The sequence below is a fragment of the Rana temporaria genome, chromosome 6 (genome assembly GCF_905171775.1).
Source record: "Rana temporaria chromosome 6, aRanTem1.1, whole genome shotgun sequence".
Taxonomy (NCBI): Eukaryota; Metazoa; Chordata; class Amphibia; order Anura; family Ranidae; genus Rana; species Rana temporaria.
This window is the reverse complement of record NC_053494.1, coordinates 91,802,378-91,819,697: the sequence shown is the minus strand read 5'-3', so window position 1 is coordinate 91,819,697 and position 17,320 is coordinate 91,802,378. Positions and strand designations below refer to the sequence as shown.

The 17,320-nt window shown below is 41.5% G+C and overlaps 1 protein-coding gene across 5 annotated transcripts in view; it reads left to right on the top strand.

The window, feature by feature from the left end:
* RBFOX1 (RNA binding fox-1 homolog 1) overlaps positions 1–17,320 on the top strand; it is a 1,331,074-nt gene that overhangs the window by 705,008 nt on the left and 608,746 nt on the right. For all 5 annotated transcript variants that reach the window (XM_040356987.1, XM_040356988.1, XM_040356986.1 and 2 more), the window contains exon 3: positions 11,475–11,618. In XM_040356987.1, the coding sequence (XP_040212921.1) occupies positions 11,475–11,618 (144 nt within the window). The remainder of the gene's footprint in view (positions 1–11,474; positions 11,619–17,320) is intronic.

The following is a 17,320-nucleotide window of genomic DNA, read 5'->3' as shown; positions in this document are numbered from 1 at the left end:
ATGTTAGCGAGAATCTGTTGCTAAGACCACCCAAAGTATTATTTAGTATGTAAACATGTTCAAACTTACTGGAAAGAGATCATGATCCACCATAATATTAAACATGAGTTTATTCATGCACTTTATGCTGATTCACAGAACCAAAACCATGGACTGTCTATGACTAGAAAAGTGTTTGTTATACAGATCATTCTGTTATCGGATTTATGCTGATTACAGCACATGCGGCTTGAAGTCCTGTTACAGATTTGTAAACTGGCATGCAATGTAGGATATGTTGGATATTATGATATATATATATATATATATATATATATATATATATATATATATATATATAATAAGACCAGTAAGGTGGCCTGAATTTATGTGAGGAGCCCGTGGGTATTTAAGCAGCCCACTCGCCCATGTTCTTTGTCTGTTCCAGTACCACGATACTAGACGTCATTAGGCTGATTCTTCCCAGCTCACCTCATGTTCCTGAGTCTGTGCGATCACAAGTGTATTGCGAATTCTCTGTTTTCAGTTAGGATTCGAACCTTGTCGTATCATATGCAATGTTGCAATTTGTTATGCTTTCCTATTCCACATCCCTTTCATAAAAACCTGCCTCCAAGTTGTTGTCGGTCAAGTCCCAACATTATTTGGCACAGGCTTAGTACATTTGCAGGTTCCTTCTGCCATCCCATCTACAACATATGTTTCCTTCGTAGATCCAACCCTCTGAGCCGCTATCAGTCATTGTAAGATATCACTCAACATAGAATTCACTGGTTATAGGATTCACTGTCCATGGGATGCCATCTCATCCATTTGGAGATGAGCATGTATTGTTTGCATGGGTTCTGTTGCTGATTGAGGTGGTAATTAGACCCATCTGGTACCTTGTCTGCACCTTGATTAGCCTGGGGGACTGGGTGGTTGGTATGTGTTTGGTTTCAGAGTAAGGGGTGGCATACACTCTACTACCGATTCATATTGGATTCATTTCATACACTTTACAATCAGTTTGTATCAGAGTTTATTTCTCTTTACAACCAATTTGTATCAGATACTGTACAGTGCATACTTTCTGTTGTTGCCATTTTGTTGTATACCCCATATCATGTGTTTAGTTTCTCCAACCTGTTACCCAGTGATGGTGCTCAATCGGCTATTGTCCCATCTACCCAGCCAAACAGGTGATAGCCCATTGCCACCCATTCTGACCAGCCCCCTGAGTGGCAGCCAGCTTATCAGACATCTCAGGATTAGGGATGAGCTTTGAATTCAAGTTCGACTCGAACATTACCTGTTCGCCTGTTCGGCGAACAACGAACAATTTGGGGTGTTCGAGGCAAATTCGAAAAGCCACCCTGTTAAAGTCTATCGAAGAAATCGAAAGTGCTAATTTTAAAGGCTAATATTCAAGTTATTGTCCTAAAAAGTGTTTGGGGACCCAGATCCTGCCCCAGGGGACATGTATCAATGCAAATTTTTGTTTAAAAAATTGACGTTTTTTCGGGAGCAGTGAACTTAATAATGCTTAGAGTAAAACAATAAAAGTGAAATATTCCTTTAAATTTCGTACCTGGGGGGGGGGGGTGAAAAGTAAGCATGTGAAAAAGCGCATGTTTCCCGTACTTAGAACTGTCCCTGCACAAAGTGTCATTTCTGAAAGAAAAAAAGTCATTTAAAACCGGACTTGCAGCTCTAATGAATTGTCGGCTCCTGGCAATTCAGAGAGGATTCATTCATAAAAAATAAAAAAAAATGTGGGGGTCCCCCAAAATTCAATTACACAGGCCCTTCAGGTCTGGTATGGATATTAAGGGGAACCCCGTCGTAAAAAATTTTTAAACACCACTCCAATTTTTTTTTACAAATGGCGTGGAGTTCCCCCAAAAATCCACACCAGACCCCTTATCCAAGCATGTTAACCTGGCTGGCCGCAGAAAAGAGGGGGAGACAGAGTACGCCCCCCTCTCCTGAACCGTACCAGGCCACATGCCCACACACACACACCGTAGAAGAAAGTCCTTTATTAATAAAAAAATCTAAAAAAAATCCAGCGGTCTAAAGTGCTAATTTTAAAGGCTAATATTCAAGTTATTGTCCTAAAAAGTGTTTGGGGACCTGGGTCCTGCCCCAGGGGACATGCATCAATGCAAAAAAAAAGGGAGCAGTGAACTTAATAATGCTTAGAGTGAAACAATAAAAGTGAAATATTCCTTTAAATTTCGTACCTGGGGGGTGAAAAGTAAGCATGTGAAAAAGCGCATGTTTCCCGTACTTAGAACTGTCCCTGCACAAAGTGTCATTTCTGAAAGAAAAAAAGTCATTTAAAACCGGACTTGCAGCTCTAATGAATTGTCGGCTCCTGGCAATTCAGAGAGAGATGATTCATTCATTCCCCCAAAATTCAATTACCGGGCCCTTCAGGTCTGGTATGGATATTAAGGGGAACCCCGTTGTCAATTTTTTTTTAAAAAATTATGTGGGGTTCCCCCCAAATATCCATTCCAGACCCTTCAGGGCTGGTGTGGATTTTAGGGGGAACTCCACCCCAATTTTTTTTTACAAATGGCGTGGAGTTCCCCCAAAAATCCACACCAGACCCCTTATCCAAGCACGTTAACCTGGCCGGCCGCAGAAAAGAGGGGGGACAGAGTACGCCCCCTCTCCTGAACCGTACCAGGCCACATGCCCACACACACACACCATAGAAAAAAGTCCTTTATTAATAAAAAAATCCAAAAAAAATCCAGCGGTGGTAATCCACTCAGTCCCAGCTCCCTGCTCCAACGTTGTTGGTATCCAGCGACGGGTGATCTCCTCTCCGGTCCAGCGATGAGAAGATCATCATTTCTTTTATTGGTGAGGGGGGCCACCCTACACACATTAATGTGTGTAGTTACAGACAGAAGAACAGGAAGTGAGGATTTCTCAGAAGAAATTAGGACATTTAAAAGCAAAATTGACGAATGAGGTAAGTGAAGGAGGACTGCACTAAGGTAAAGGAAGCTATTTAGTGATTTTTTCTTTACCTTTACAACCCCTTTAAGCTCTGTACATTTCTATATCTAAGCCAGCAGATAACCGTGGCCTAGCAGGAGGGAGATCATGGCCCACTAGTTATGAACTACTAGTCCAGGGATCTGCAATTAGCGGACCTCCAGCTGTTGCAAAACTAAAAGTCCCATCATGCCTCTGCCTCTGGGTGTCATGCTTGTGACTGTCAGAGTCTTGCTATGCAACAGCTGGAGGTCCGCTAATTGCATATCCCTGTACTAGTCTAATGCACATCATGTACATGTAAGTGCTAGGTGACTGACAATTGGGTAAGTGTTGAATTGGTGCAACCTAAACAATATTCCCATTCAACTGATTTCAGAGGTGTAAGTTCAAAGGTAGTGGGATATGTAGTGGGATTCATTTTAAAATAGGAGTAGGAATAGTACAGAAAAGGCTGACAATTGCTGTTAAGCCCCATACACACATCAGTTTTCCTGACGGTTTTCTCTTCAGGTTTACCAAAACCATCTAATATGAGGTCAAACCTCAAGAGTTTCAATTTGTATGCAATCAGGCAGGCCCTTGCACTACATGGTTTTGGTAAACCTGATGAGAAAACTGACAGGAAAACTGATAGTGTGTATGGGGCTTTAGAGAACCCTATTTTTACACAGATATGACAGACAGGTATCTGTCACAAAGACAATGGGGTAGATTCAGAAAGCAATTACGCCTGCGTATCCATAGATATGCAGCGTAATTGCTAAGTAGCGCCGGCGTATCTACTTTCTGTATTCAGAAAGCTAGATACGCCAACTGTAGCCTAAGATACCACTGGCATAAGTCTCTTATGCCGTCGTATCTTAGGGTGCATTCTGACGCTGGCCGCTAGGTGGCGCACCCGTAGTTGTCAGCGTAGAGTATGCAAATTGCATACTAACGCTGATTCACAAACGTACGCGCGGCCGGCGCTCGTTGTTTACGTCGTTTGCGTACATCGTTTTCGCCGTAACGCTGCTCCTGCTATTAGGAGGCGCAGCCAATGGTAAGTATTGACGTCGTTCCCGTGTCGCGATATTCAAATTATGCGTCGTTTGCGTAATTCGTTCGTGAATGGCGCTGGACGCCATTTATGTTCACGTCGAAGCCAATGACGTCCTTGCGACGTCATTTACCGCAATGCACGTCGGCGTACATGCGCAGTACGTTCGGCGCAGGAACGCGCCTAATTTAAATGATCCACGCCCCCTACGGGATCATTTAAATTACGCGCGCTTACGCCGCCCCCTTTTACGAAACGCCGCTGCAAATTACGGATCTAATGTAAGAGGGGATCTCTGGGGACCCTGATGTAAGGAAGGGCTCTCTGGGGACACTAATGTAAGAGGGGAGGCTCTCTGGGGACAATAATGTAAGGGGGGTTCTCTGGGGACCCTGGTGTAAGGGGAACTCTCTGGGGACCCTGGTGTAAAGGTGCTCTCTGGAGACCCTGATGTAAGGTGGGGTCTCTTGGGACCCTAATGTAGGGGAGGCTCTCTGGGGGAACCTGATGTAAGTAGGGAGGCTCTCTTGGGACCCTGATGTAAGGGGAGGCTTTCTGGGGACCCTGATTTAAGGAGGGGCTCTCTGAGGACCCTGATATAAGGGGGATCCTGATGTAATTGGGGTTATTTAGGGACCCTGATGTAAGGAGGGGCTCTCTAGGGACCCTGATGTAAGGGGAGGCTCTCTGGGGAACCTGATGTAAGGGAAGGCTCTCTGGGGACCCTAATGTAGTGGGAGGCTCTCTAGGGACACTGATGTAAGTAGGGAGGCTGTAACAGCACTGGTGAAGGGAGTGAACCACAACTGCGGTTAGCAAGGATTTCAATGCGCTTTTTTATGTGACAACTCAGTATTAGCCCCAGGCGTCACTCCTCACAAACAGGAGTTTGGGGGATCTCTACATCATCTCTCTGTCACATAAAGAAAGGCGTTGAGCTACTAAGAATGGACGCATTACAACATGTACTACATAGCATCGTGCATTAGGCCACTAAGGGAGAAGGTATTGAATACGTCAACCCTTAGCATAGAAAGTTTTAGGCTAACATGTTCCACAACTTTAGGGCATAGGCCCATATACAAGTAGCACTTATGTCAGCACGTAGTAAATATGTGTTGTAGCGACAACTGATAGTTGCATAAGAGTAGCAATTTATAGCTTAGGTACTTTGAGAGTACACGTGGTAACTAGGAGTTGTTGGGACAACTATTAGATGTGTATGAGAGGCAATAGAGTTCAGGTACTTTGAGAGTACAGGTAGTAATACAGGAGTTGTAGTGGTAACTAATAGTTACATATGAGAGGTGAATATAGCTCAGGGTATATGAGTGTAGATGTCTCTTTAAGATATTCCAAACAGTCCTTTGGCACACCAGTATATCCTAAATATGTTGATAGTCTGAAGGCATGATAAGCAATAGCAATTGTATAGATGGAACATAAGTAGCAGATCTTACTATAGCACTACAAGTGATACAATAGCTACTTATCCATTTTGCAGGCTTCAGTGTAGGCAATAGGGATTCTGTGGTGAAGGATGTTCAGCAAGGAGGCCTCAAAGGTTGTCCCCAGCAATGTAAGGGGGGGCTCTCTGGGGACCCTGATGTAATGCGGGGGACTCTCTGGGGACCCTGATGTAATGCGGGGAACTCTCTGGGGACCCTAATGTAATGCGGGGGGCTCTGAGGACCCTAATATAAGTAGGTAGGCTCTCTGGGGACCCTGGGGTAAGTAGAGAGGCTCTCTGGGGACCCTGATGTAAGGGGGCTCTGGGAACCCTAATGTAAGTGGGGGATCTCTGGGGACCCTGATTTAAGTGGGGGATCTCTGGGGACCCTGATGTAAGTGGGGGATCCGCACTCAGATATGTAATGATATATATACACACACACACAAATATTATATACATGTGTATGCCCGCCCAAATGTATAACTTTCTTTACTTTGCTGCTATGGGCTCTAGCCCGAGATCTTTTGTAGACCCAGCAACAACCCTGGTGGGGGCACTTCATGATTTCTTGCACCGGGGACCTGAAGATTCTAGTTACGCCTCTGTGTCCACAGATTGAAAAATCTCTGATATTTGATTGCAAGTGATACTGTATTAAGTTTGCTAACTAGAAATTAGGAAAAAAAGTGTTTAATAATTTAGCACTTGAAATTAATGCAAGCTCAAACTGGAAAATTGGAAAAAAAATGTGAGGAAAAAGATTGCTATCATTTAAGTAATTTTAATAAAAATGCATTTTCTTCAAGACTTTCAGTAATTAAATAAAACATATACAATAATGATGGGGGGATGTCATTATATAACCTGTACCATTTTTAGTCAATTGCTGTATTTTTTTTCTTATTTTTAAACCATACAAAACTTAAGCTGGGTATACATGGGTTGCAAATCAGCCAGTTTAGCAGAAACTGACCAAATTTTGGCCTGCGTGTACCTCTGTCAAATGGTCTAGCTGGAAAAACAGCTTTCAATCAGTACTTACAGCCAATGGCTCCAGTTCTGATCTGTGTATTCTGACAGGGTGGGGGTGGGGAGTCTCTGCTAAAAGAATACATTAGTGTGGTGGGGGAGATCCTTGCATCCACATAACTTGTATGGATGTGGGAATCTGTCAATATTTTTTATCTCGTTCAGTGAGCTGGTTGTGTGTGTGTGTGTGTGTATATGGCCAGCTGTACTGTAGTCAATGACCAAACCAATTGCCTTGCTTATAATTACATAAAAGAGAGACCGCAGACGAAGGAGAATCTTGTCTCCTGGTTCTGCTGGACCTAAGCGCAGCCTTTGACACGGTAGACCACAAACTGTTACTGATGCGACTAGCCAAGGTAGCAGGAGTCACAGAAGGTGATTTACCATGGTTTTCTTCCTTTCTTGAAAACCGATCACAAACAGTTAAACTGGGTTCTTTCACGTCGGAAAAGCGCACGGTGTCATGTGGAGTCCCCCAAGGATCCCCCCTGTCACCGGTGCTTTTCAACATCTATCTTCGCCCTCTCTTTGATATTATCAGTAGCCAAGAACTACTCTATCACTCTTATGCAGACGATACGCAACTGTATTTTCGCATCTGCAACAAAAAGGATCATCATCTCAGTTTAGAGAAATGTCTCTCTTTGATAGAAAACTGGATGACAAAGAGTTATCTTAAACTCAACAGTTCAAAAACAGAACTCCTTATGTTTCACGCCAGCCGAAAGAGTCAACTGGCAACAACCTGGACCCCCCCGCCCATTCTGGGCCAAATCATCACCCCTAGCTCCAAAGTCAAAAGTCTCGGGGTCATCTTCGACACCTTCATGACAATGGACGCACAAATAGGGTCAGTAGTCAGCGGAGCGCACCATCTGTTGCACCTACTACGCAGACTTATTCCATTTATTCCCAAAGAAGACGTAGCAGTCGTGGTGGGAACAATCGTGAATTCCAGACTGGACTATGCTAACGCCCTGTACCTCGGACTCCCAAAGTACCAAATCTCCCGTCTGCAAGTCGTTCAGAATACGGCCGCCAGACTGGTGACTGGGAAAAAAAAAATGGGAATCAATCTCACCTTCGCTGAGAACCCTTCACTGGTTGCCAGTAAAAGACAGAATTGCATTCAAAGCACTCTGCCTGACACATAAGTGCATCCATGGGAAGGCGCCGCAATATCTTTGCGACAAGATAGAACCTCACAATTCGAATCGCGTTCTGCGATCCACCGACCAAAATCTGGTCAGGGTACCAAAAACCAAATACAAGTCCAAAGGAGAAAGAAGGTTTGCTTTTCAAGGTCCGAGACTATGGAACACTTTGCCAACCAGCATTCGGTTGGAGGAAAACCACCTGACTTTCAGAAGACAGATCAAAACTCTGCTCTTCTGATGTCATGAGACACGAACAACTAGCGCCCAGAAGCGATTCAGTTTGCATGCGCCGCGCTTTATAAGTTTTTCATTCATTCATGTTTTGACTTTTTCAAGAGACAAAAAAAAGAATACATTAAACAGCCCTGATTTCAAAACACAGTGAAACAGTCATCTGAAATATGATTGAAGATCATGTGTGCTTTTTGGAAGCAGAATACTTCACTACTCACATTTGGACTTTTTTTAAATATACAGATTTTTTTCACTGAATATATTTGAATTATATATTCTGTATTGGGCACATCTTTGCACATACTGGGCCAGATTCACGAACAATTACGGTGGCGTAACATATGCCCTTTACGTTACTCCGCCGCAAGTTTTCGTCGTAAGTGCTTGATTCACAAAGCACTTGCGTGTAAACTCGCGGCAGCGTAGCGTAAAGCCGTGTGGCGCAAGCCCGCCTAATTCAAATGGGGCGAGTACCATTTAAATTAGGCGCGTTCCCGCGCCGAACGTTCTGCGCATGCTCCGTTAGGAAATTTCCCGCCGTGCTTTGCGCAAAATTACGGCGCCCCGACGTGTTTTTTGAACGGCGACGTGCGTTACGTCCTTTCGTATTCCCGGACGTCTTTCGCAAAAAAAAAAAAAAATGAAATTTGACGCGGGAATTTTTAAATATAGAGGCCCAGATTCTCGTAGATGGGCGTAAAACTGCGGCGGCGTAACGTATGTCATTTACGTTACGCCGCCGCAAATTTTACAGGCAAGTGCTTTATTCACAAAGAACTTGCCTGTAAAGTTGCGGCGGCTTAGCGTAAATCCCCCAGCGCAAGCCCGCCTAATTCAAATGAGCCGTGTACGGGGCGTGGAGCATTTAAATTAAGCGCGTTCCCGCGCCGAACGTACTGCGCATGCGCCGTCCTTAAAATTCCCCGATGTGCATTGCGCTAAATGACGTCGCAAGGACGTCATTGGTTTCGACGTGAACGTAAATGGCGTCCAGCCCCATTCACGGACAACTTACGCAAACGACGTCAATTTTTAAATTTCGATGTGGGAACGACGGCCATACTTAACATTGGTTGCCCCTCATATTGCAGGGGCAACTTTACACGTCGCAAATCTAACGTAAACGTCGTAACTTCACTGCGTCGACCGCGCGTACGTTCGGGAATTTGCATATTTTGCTAATTTGCATACTCGACGGGGAAAACGATGGAGGCGACACCTAGCGGCGAAAAAAAAATTGCATTTAAGATCCGACAGCGTAAGAGCCTTGCGCCTGTCGGATCTAATGGTTATCTATGCGTAACTGATTTTAAGAATCAGTCGCATAGCTACGACGGCCCAGATTAGGACTTACGACGGCGTACATTGCGTTGCGCCGTCGTAAGCCCTTTGAGAATCTGGGCCATAGAATTTTTTCACTATAATTATTTTAGAATGTATCTTTATTAAATGCACCATTATTGCACACATTGATTCATTGGCATTTTTGTGTGTAGTTTAATTTAATGTATGCGCGCTCTTCTCCCCTTTACATTTATCTTGAACTTTAGTATTTAAGTTTTCAGAGTTGCAGCACACATCTCCTTTTTTTTTTTGGTTAGCCCAAATTCACCCCTTTTTTTTATACATATATAAATGTATGTATCCCCAAATCAAATTTTACCTTGAGGCTGGGTTCACACTGATACTACACGACATTCATAAGACTTTCATCCTACTTTGCTCTGCGACATCAGTCCTACATCGGCCCTACATTGGTCCTACATCCATCCGACTTGAATGAACAGGATACTACTTTGATCCAACTTTGTGATAGTCTGACATGTCCTTTGACCAAATCAAAAGAACCTAGTATGAGATAAATTCCTTTTACTGCTGCTGTAATCACAATGTCGGATGTCAAAAGTCAAAGGTTAGGACAAGGATCCTACTTTCATCCAACTTCAATGATATTCAATGGGCTGAAATAGGATCAAAGTCGGACCAAAGTAGTACAGGGAGCATTTTCAAAATCGGACCGACTTGTGTCCGACCAGTTAATTAAGACAGCTCTCATAGGGAAACATTGATGTTCACACGTCATGCGACATGAGCTCCCAATGTCGGAGCATTTTTCGTACCAGTGTGAACCCAGCCTAAAGCCTTGTACACACGAACACACACAAACTTTCCCTTGGATTTTTGTCCGAAGTGAGTTGTCCGGTCACACCCATAGCATACACACGCTCAGACTTTTCTGCAAACTTTTCTAAAACTTTCCCAACATCACGTGTCTTTTCTGCTCTTTTCTGCTCTTTATCGCCACCCTTTTGTTAACTTCTGCTATTGTTGGTTGATTTTAACATTGGTTCTGGGCAAGCGTGTTTGTACTTTGGACAAAAGTCCGATGGCTTTGCTGTACACACGGTCGGACTAGGCACCATCGGACTTTTGTTGTCGTAAAGTTTGTCCGTTTGCAGACCGAACTTTTTTTCTGACGAAACCCCAAAAATTTGGTCCGATGGAGCGTACACACGGTCGGACAAATGTGAAAATTTGCAGATTTTGAAGTTTGTTGGACGAAAGTCCGACCGTGTCTTAAGACATGCTAAGAATATTGGGCACAACATTATAATTGACTAATTGATTATACTGTGAAAATTTCCCTTTACTTTCTCTCCCAGAGACACAACAGGAAGTAAGAGGAAATTTCCCAAAGCGAGTGACATTCATCTGTTCCTAGAACATCCCTCCTGAGTGATTTCTTTATCTGCTGTTGTAAAGACAACTCCTTATATTCTTTCCCAGTGACAATGGTCACCAGGACAAATATGGAGATATCCAAAGGGGACCCTCAGGGACGTATTTACAAAAATAATTGCATACTAATTTGCCCAGTGAAAGTACATCTACATGTTGCAGGCAATTACTATGAAACGTATCACACCCAAGTGGTCCAATATGATAATTTCCATGTTAAATAAATGAAAAACATTTAACCAGCACAGGAAACAACCTAATAACATTCACTTCTTTGTCCCATTTGTAGATAATAAATATAAATGCCCACTGAGCAAATTTGCTCCTCAGATGTTTTAAAAATATACCCTTCAGTTTCTATGTAAAAAAAAAATGCTGCTAATGATAAAAGAGGGTCTAACCCATTTACCTTTCCATTCAAAACTAAAAAAAGGTTTTGCCTGGGGATACCATTTAATAAATGATGAGTCTCTTATGAGTCTCTTCCAGAGAAGTCTTTAAATAATTTGTACAGGTAAAATAATTCTGTAACTCTTGTAAAGTCAGGATTATATTTGTTGGATGTTGTGAAACAAAGAGATGTTTAATTGGTATGTAAATGTGTAAATATTTTGTGTAAAGCTATGTGTAATATGTTCATAGTGCACAAATATAAAGCAAAGCATTTTGCATGCTCTATTTTACAAACAATTAGCATTAGTTCTTATTCATTTTGTCTATGATTTTGAAATGTATCCATGCTGTTGAATTTCTGGAATGGATAAATTATGCAAATGTGATTAACAATTACAGTTTTCATTAAATCTTTTTCTTTTCTATTCAGCAAACAGATGACTCAGCACAGACTGATGGCCAACAACAGACACAGTCTTCTGAAAACACAGAAAACAAAACACAGCCGAAGAGACTCCATGTTTCAAATATTCCTTTCAGGTTTAGAGATCCAGATCTTAGACAAATGTTTGGAGTAAGTACCTAAACTGATATGAGTTACTAAAGGAATAGCAAAGTGAATGTTCACTTTACATTGTTAATATTCACCTTAATTTGCCAATAAGGAGGATCCCAGTTTACATCAATTATTTTATTCACGTGAGAGAGAAAATGCTCTTTTTTTATTGTTATCTATTCAGGTGATGCAATATTTGCAAAGAGGGCATACACTTTTCAAGTGAGAATTTATTTCCATATATGTGCATGTGTGTGTTTGTTTAAATAATTGATAAGAAAAAAACTTTTGCAGCCAAATTGGAATAAAACCTACCTATTATTTGTTCCATGTTTAACTTAAAAAAAAATGAGGTGGGGACAAAAACTGTCCAGAAATTCCCAGAATCAGCCATGACACCTTTCTCTTAGAAACACATAAGGTAATACATAATTAAGTTCTAGGCATGTGCGAAGAAATGCTGTAAAGTAAGAATGCTTTAAAAAATATATATATTTTGTTTGTTTCTTTTTAAAGTAAGCAAACATAAGAGAAATTGAAATGAAGTAATTATTTGGTTTGACTGCCCTTCAATTCTTACACTTGCACACTGTGTACACTTGTACAAATTAAGGGATTTTGTAGGATTAGAATCAGGTGTAGGATTAACCTATTATACAAAGCAGGTGCTAATGATCACTAATTTAATGTAGGTTGAAACACAGTCCTTAAGTGAAAAAGAAACAGATGTGTAGGAGGCTTAAACCTGGATGAGGAACAGCCATACTCTGCTACTAAGATGAGACGGTGGAAGACAATTTCATGTCACAGGTCATATACCATGACAAGACTCAAGGTAGTTACACTACATAAACAAGGTCTCTCCCAGGTAAAGATTTTAAAGTAGAAAGAGGTTTCAAGATGTGCTGTTTGAACTCTTTTGAAGAAGCACAAAAAATGGACATTATTAAGGACTATAGATGCAGTGGTCAGCTAAGGAAACTAAATGCAACAGATGAAAGACACACCATACTTACTTCCCTTCCACGTTGGAAGATGTCCATCAGTGCCATTATCACAGAACTGGTAGAAACCAATGGGACCCAGGTACACTTATCTACTGTCTGGAGAAATCTGGGTAGAATGGTCTTCGTGAAAGGACTGTGGCCAAAAATCATACCTCCAAAATGGAAACAAACAACTCAACTGTGCATGAAAACTTGGAAATAGGCTTCAGAAAAATTACAACAGGTCCTCTGGACTTATGAGTAAAAATTTTAAACATTTGTCTGTAGCAGGAGGCAGCTTGTTTGCAAAGTGATGGAGAGCGATACAGACAACATTGAATCATCGTGGAGGTTCTTTGCCACCATAGGGCAGCATTTCTGCAAATGGAGTTAAAAATTTGGTCAGAATAAATGGTGTCCTCAATGCTGAGCAATACAGACAGATACTTATCCATCATGCCATATCATCAGGGAGGCATGTGATTGGCCCTAAATCTATTTTGCAGCAGGACAACAACTCCCAAACATACAGCCAATAACATTAAGCACTATTTTCAATGCACGGAAGAACAAGGAGTACTGAAAGTCTTGCTTTGTACCCAACGGAGTCCTGATCTCAAGATTATCTAGTCTGTCTGGGATTACATGAAGAGACAGAACGATTCTCCAAGGTTCTCCAAGATGTTTGGAACAACTTACCTGCAGTGTTACTTCAAAAACTGTGTGTAAATGTACTTAGAAGAAATTATGCTGTTTTGAAGACAAAGGGCGGTCACAGCAAATATTGATTTGTTAGGATTTTTCTTCTGTTAATTTACTTTCCATTTTGTGAACTGATAAAAAATTAACTATTAACACTTCTAATTCTGAAAGCACTCCTACAGTAGTTTATAGTATTTTATTTTTTTTTCAAATATGTCTAAACCTTTCTCACAGTAGTGTTTATAGTGGGGTTTTCTCAAATTTGACTGCAAAAGTGGAAATGCCCAAATTAAAAAAATAATTCAACTTGAGTATATTAACCACTTAAGGACCGGACCAATATGCTGCCTAAAGACCCAAGGTGTTTTTACAATTCGGCACTGCGTCGCTTTAACAGACAATTGCACGGTCGTGCGACGTGGCTCCCAAACAAAATTGGTGTCCTTTTTTCCCCACAAATAGAGCTTTCTTTTGGTGGTATTTGATCACCTCTGCGGTTTTTATTTTTTGCGCTATAAACAAAAATAGAGCGACAATTTTGAAAAAAATGCAGTATTTTTTACTTTTTGCTATAATAAATATCCCCCAAAAACATATATAAAAAAAATTTCCTCAGTTTAGGCCGATACGTATTCTTCTACCTATTTTTGGTAAAAAAAATCGCAATAATCGTTTGCGCAAAATTTATAGCGTTTACAAAATAGGGGATAGTTTTATTGCATTTTTATTATTATTTTTTTTTTACTACTAATGGCGGCGATCAGCGATTTTTTTCGTGACTGCGACATTATGGCGGACACTTCGGACAATTATGACACATTTTTGGGACCATTGTCATTTTCACAGCAAAAAATGCATTTAAATTGCATTGTTTATTGTGAAAATGACAGTTGCCGTTTGGGAGTTAACCACAGGGGGCGCTGTAGGAGTTAGGGTTCACCTAGTGTGTGTTTACAACTGTAGGGGGGTGTGGCTGTAGGTCTGACATCATCGATCGAGTCTCCCTATATAAGGGATCACTCGATCGATGCAGCCGCCACAGTGAAGCACGGGGAAGCCGTGTTTACATACGACTCTCCCCGTTCTTCAGCTCCGGGGAGCGATCGCGACGGAGCGGCTATAAACGAATAGCCGCGCCGTCGTCCCGGATCGCTCTCCGCGGGAACCCGACCGCCGCATGTCGCGGGGGGGTCCCGATCGGACCCCCGACCCGCGGAAAGGCAGGGACGTACAGGTACGCCCATATGCCTGTACGTGCCATTCTTCCGACGTAAATGTACATGCGGCGGTCGGGAAGTGGTTAAAGGTTTTTTAAGTAACAAATACAAGAAAAAAAACTAGCTGGTCATGCTTGGTCTTATAGTACTTAAAGTGGAGGTCCGCCAATTTTTTTTTAAATACTGCAGCTGCTGACTTTTAGAATTAGGACACTTAAATGTCCAGCGCGCCCACGATGTCGGCACCCAAAGCCCATCTACTGCTCAGCTCCCGGATGCTGCCACGCCATCTTCGGTAAGAGAATCAGGAAGTGATTCTCTTCCTGGTTCCCTACTGCGCATGTGTGAGTCGCGATGCACAATTTGAGTGGTCCCTGTTGTCTTCTGGGACCTGTGTGTTTCCCAGAGGACAGCGGGGGAGCACTGGACATGGCAGCGTAGATACCCGCAGATAATGTGGCTATCTATGCCCGGAAGTGGGTGCAAATACCTGAAAGTTGCCAAATGTGACACGGGAGGGGGGAGAACTCCAGACAGAGGAGGTTCCCTTTTTGTGTGGACTTCCACTTTAAAGACCAGGATCACTTAAAAACATAGAGTTACAGAGTAAAAGGTATAAGTTACCAGTAGTATCTGAGTGTAATCTAATGAGATCAAATCAAGTCAAATGGAGTCAGGTCAAATCAAATCAAGTCCTGGTATCAATAGAGGAAAGAAGAGAGATGAGAGGAGAAAGTGGGGGGGTGTAGAGAAAAAACACATTTAAATCCTATAAGAGACAATGAGACAATTGGGTTTATTTACAAAAGCTGGAGAGTGTAAAATCAGGCTCACTTCTGCATATAAACCAATCAGTTTCCAGGTTTTATTGTCAAACCTAATTAAACAAGCTGAAGTTAGAAGCTGATTGGTTTCTTTGCAAAAGTGAGCCTGATTTTACACTCTCCAGCTTTAGTAAATAAACCCCAATGAGTGATTCAATATTACTCAGTATGGCTCCGCTGGGGCTAAGACTTGGTGTGAATACAGAGAGCAGCATTACACATGTGCAGTTTTGGTAAAAATGTGAATCTTTGTTATTACACAATCATATGGTTTCTGGGGTCATTCAGCTAGGGGGATCACTCTGACGTAGAGTAGGTGATGGTTAAGGATGCTTATAAGTTGCAGGATAGATGGGGAAGCATTACTCAAGGAGTAAAAGAAGGAGTGTGTTATTAAAGCATGGAAGTGTCTGGGACAATCTACTGTACCAACCCAGCCCCAGCAAATCAAACTAAGGTGTGACTGCTTGCGATATACCAGTTACACTTCGTATGAAAACCTGTATATTTCCCAAAATGGTAATTGGGCAAGTCCACCATATGTGGACAGATGATCAAAGCCAGCCACAATGCCTGCAACAAGTAGGGTAATGAGAGGAAAAAGATGTGAGAGCTTTGACAGGGTGTGATACCAGTGATGTAGAAGCTTTTGAGCTGTTTCCCAATGTAAAAGACATTTTGAGAATTTTAAAGTGTCGCGGGCTGCTAAGTGCCAACTTGTCAAGTTTGTTGAGAAGTTAAGAATGTGTTCAAATTTCCTCATTGATGGTAGCTTTTGTAGGTTGGGTGGGGAGGTCAGAAGTGAATAGAAGTATGAGATTTGTTTATAAGTTGATGTTGAACACTCATAAGCCTATGTTATAACCACTGGTAATAAAACAAAAGACAGGTGAGGATTTCTAGGAGGTCTGGATCTCTGGCTTGGTTATTTTAAATAAAGCGCAGTAGACCACTCTTATTAGGGGGTCACACATCCACACATTTTTATTTACACAGACACGTAGGATGTATAACATAGAATCATTCATTACTTATTCCACATAAAATGTTGTTTACATGATCCAGTGTCCATGCTTTAAGCAGTATTTTGGACGCACCAAAAAGGCATTGCATGTGCGTTTAGCTGAACATGTGGGGAATATTAAGCAAGGTTTTAGAAAACATAATCTATCCAGACATTATGCAAAGTACCATTATAAGAAGCTTGAAGGTACCCTTTTTTGGGCTTTAGAGAAGACTTTACCTCATTGGAGGGGGACAAACATAGTTAGATCAATTTATCTTCAATAATTTTTTATTCGTTTTCAATAAACAGAAAAACGATAGCACAGAATTGGTTTACAGAGTACAATGTACATTTAAATATAACATAAATGTGATAAATTACCATACCTGCAGATTCCTTTATTAATTGGAGGGTATGCGCTTCCTACTGCTCAATGTGAATGCCACGACCCCCATATTAGGTACGGAGCAGGGAGGATATATAATTGTCTATATCTATCTATAAGTAATCCTTGTCTCTGATCAACAAATTATTGTAATAGAGATTACATTTTAACAGTGTAACAAATTTATACAGAATAAATAACATAAATTCACAGTGAAGAAAATAAAAAAAATTAAAATAAAGAACAACACTACCAGGGTTGGATAGGTATTTATAGGTTAGTTCCTAAGGATGGTTTCATCAAGTAAGTTAAACTGTATTAGAGAATCTAGATGTCCATGGTGCCCATTGGTTGTTAAAGGTTAGTACCGAGTGGGATTGGATAGAAAAAAGTTTTTTTTGTATGAGTGTTTAATATTAACCCTTTGAATTACTTCAGTGGTATTAGGTACTAAATTAGATCTCCATTTGGAAGTAATGATAAGTCTGGCAGCAATAAGCACATGGTTTAACATGCTTCTGAATTGGGTTGGGATATTTTTAATTGTGAGAGTAAGAAGGGCCAATTGAGGGTTTGATTTTATAAAAAAAACAGTTATAG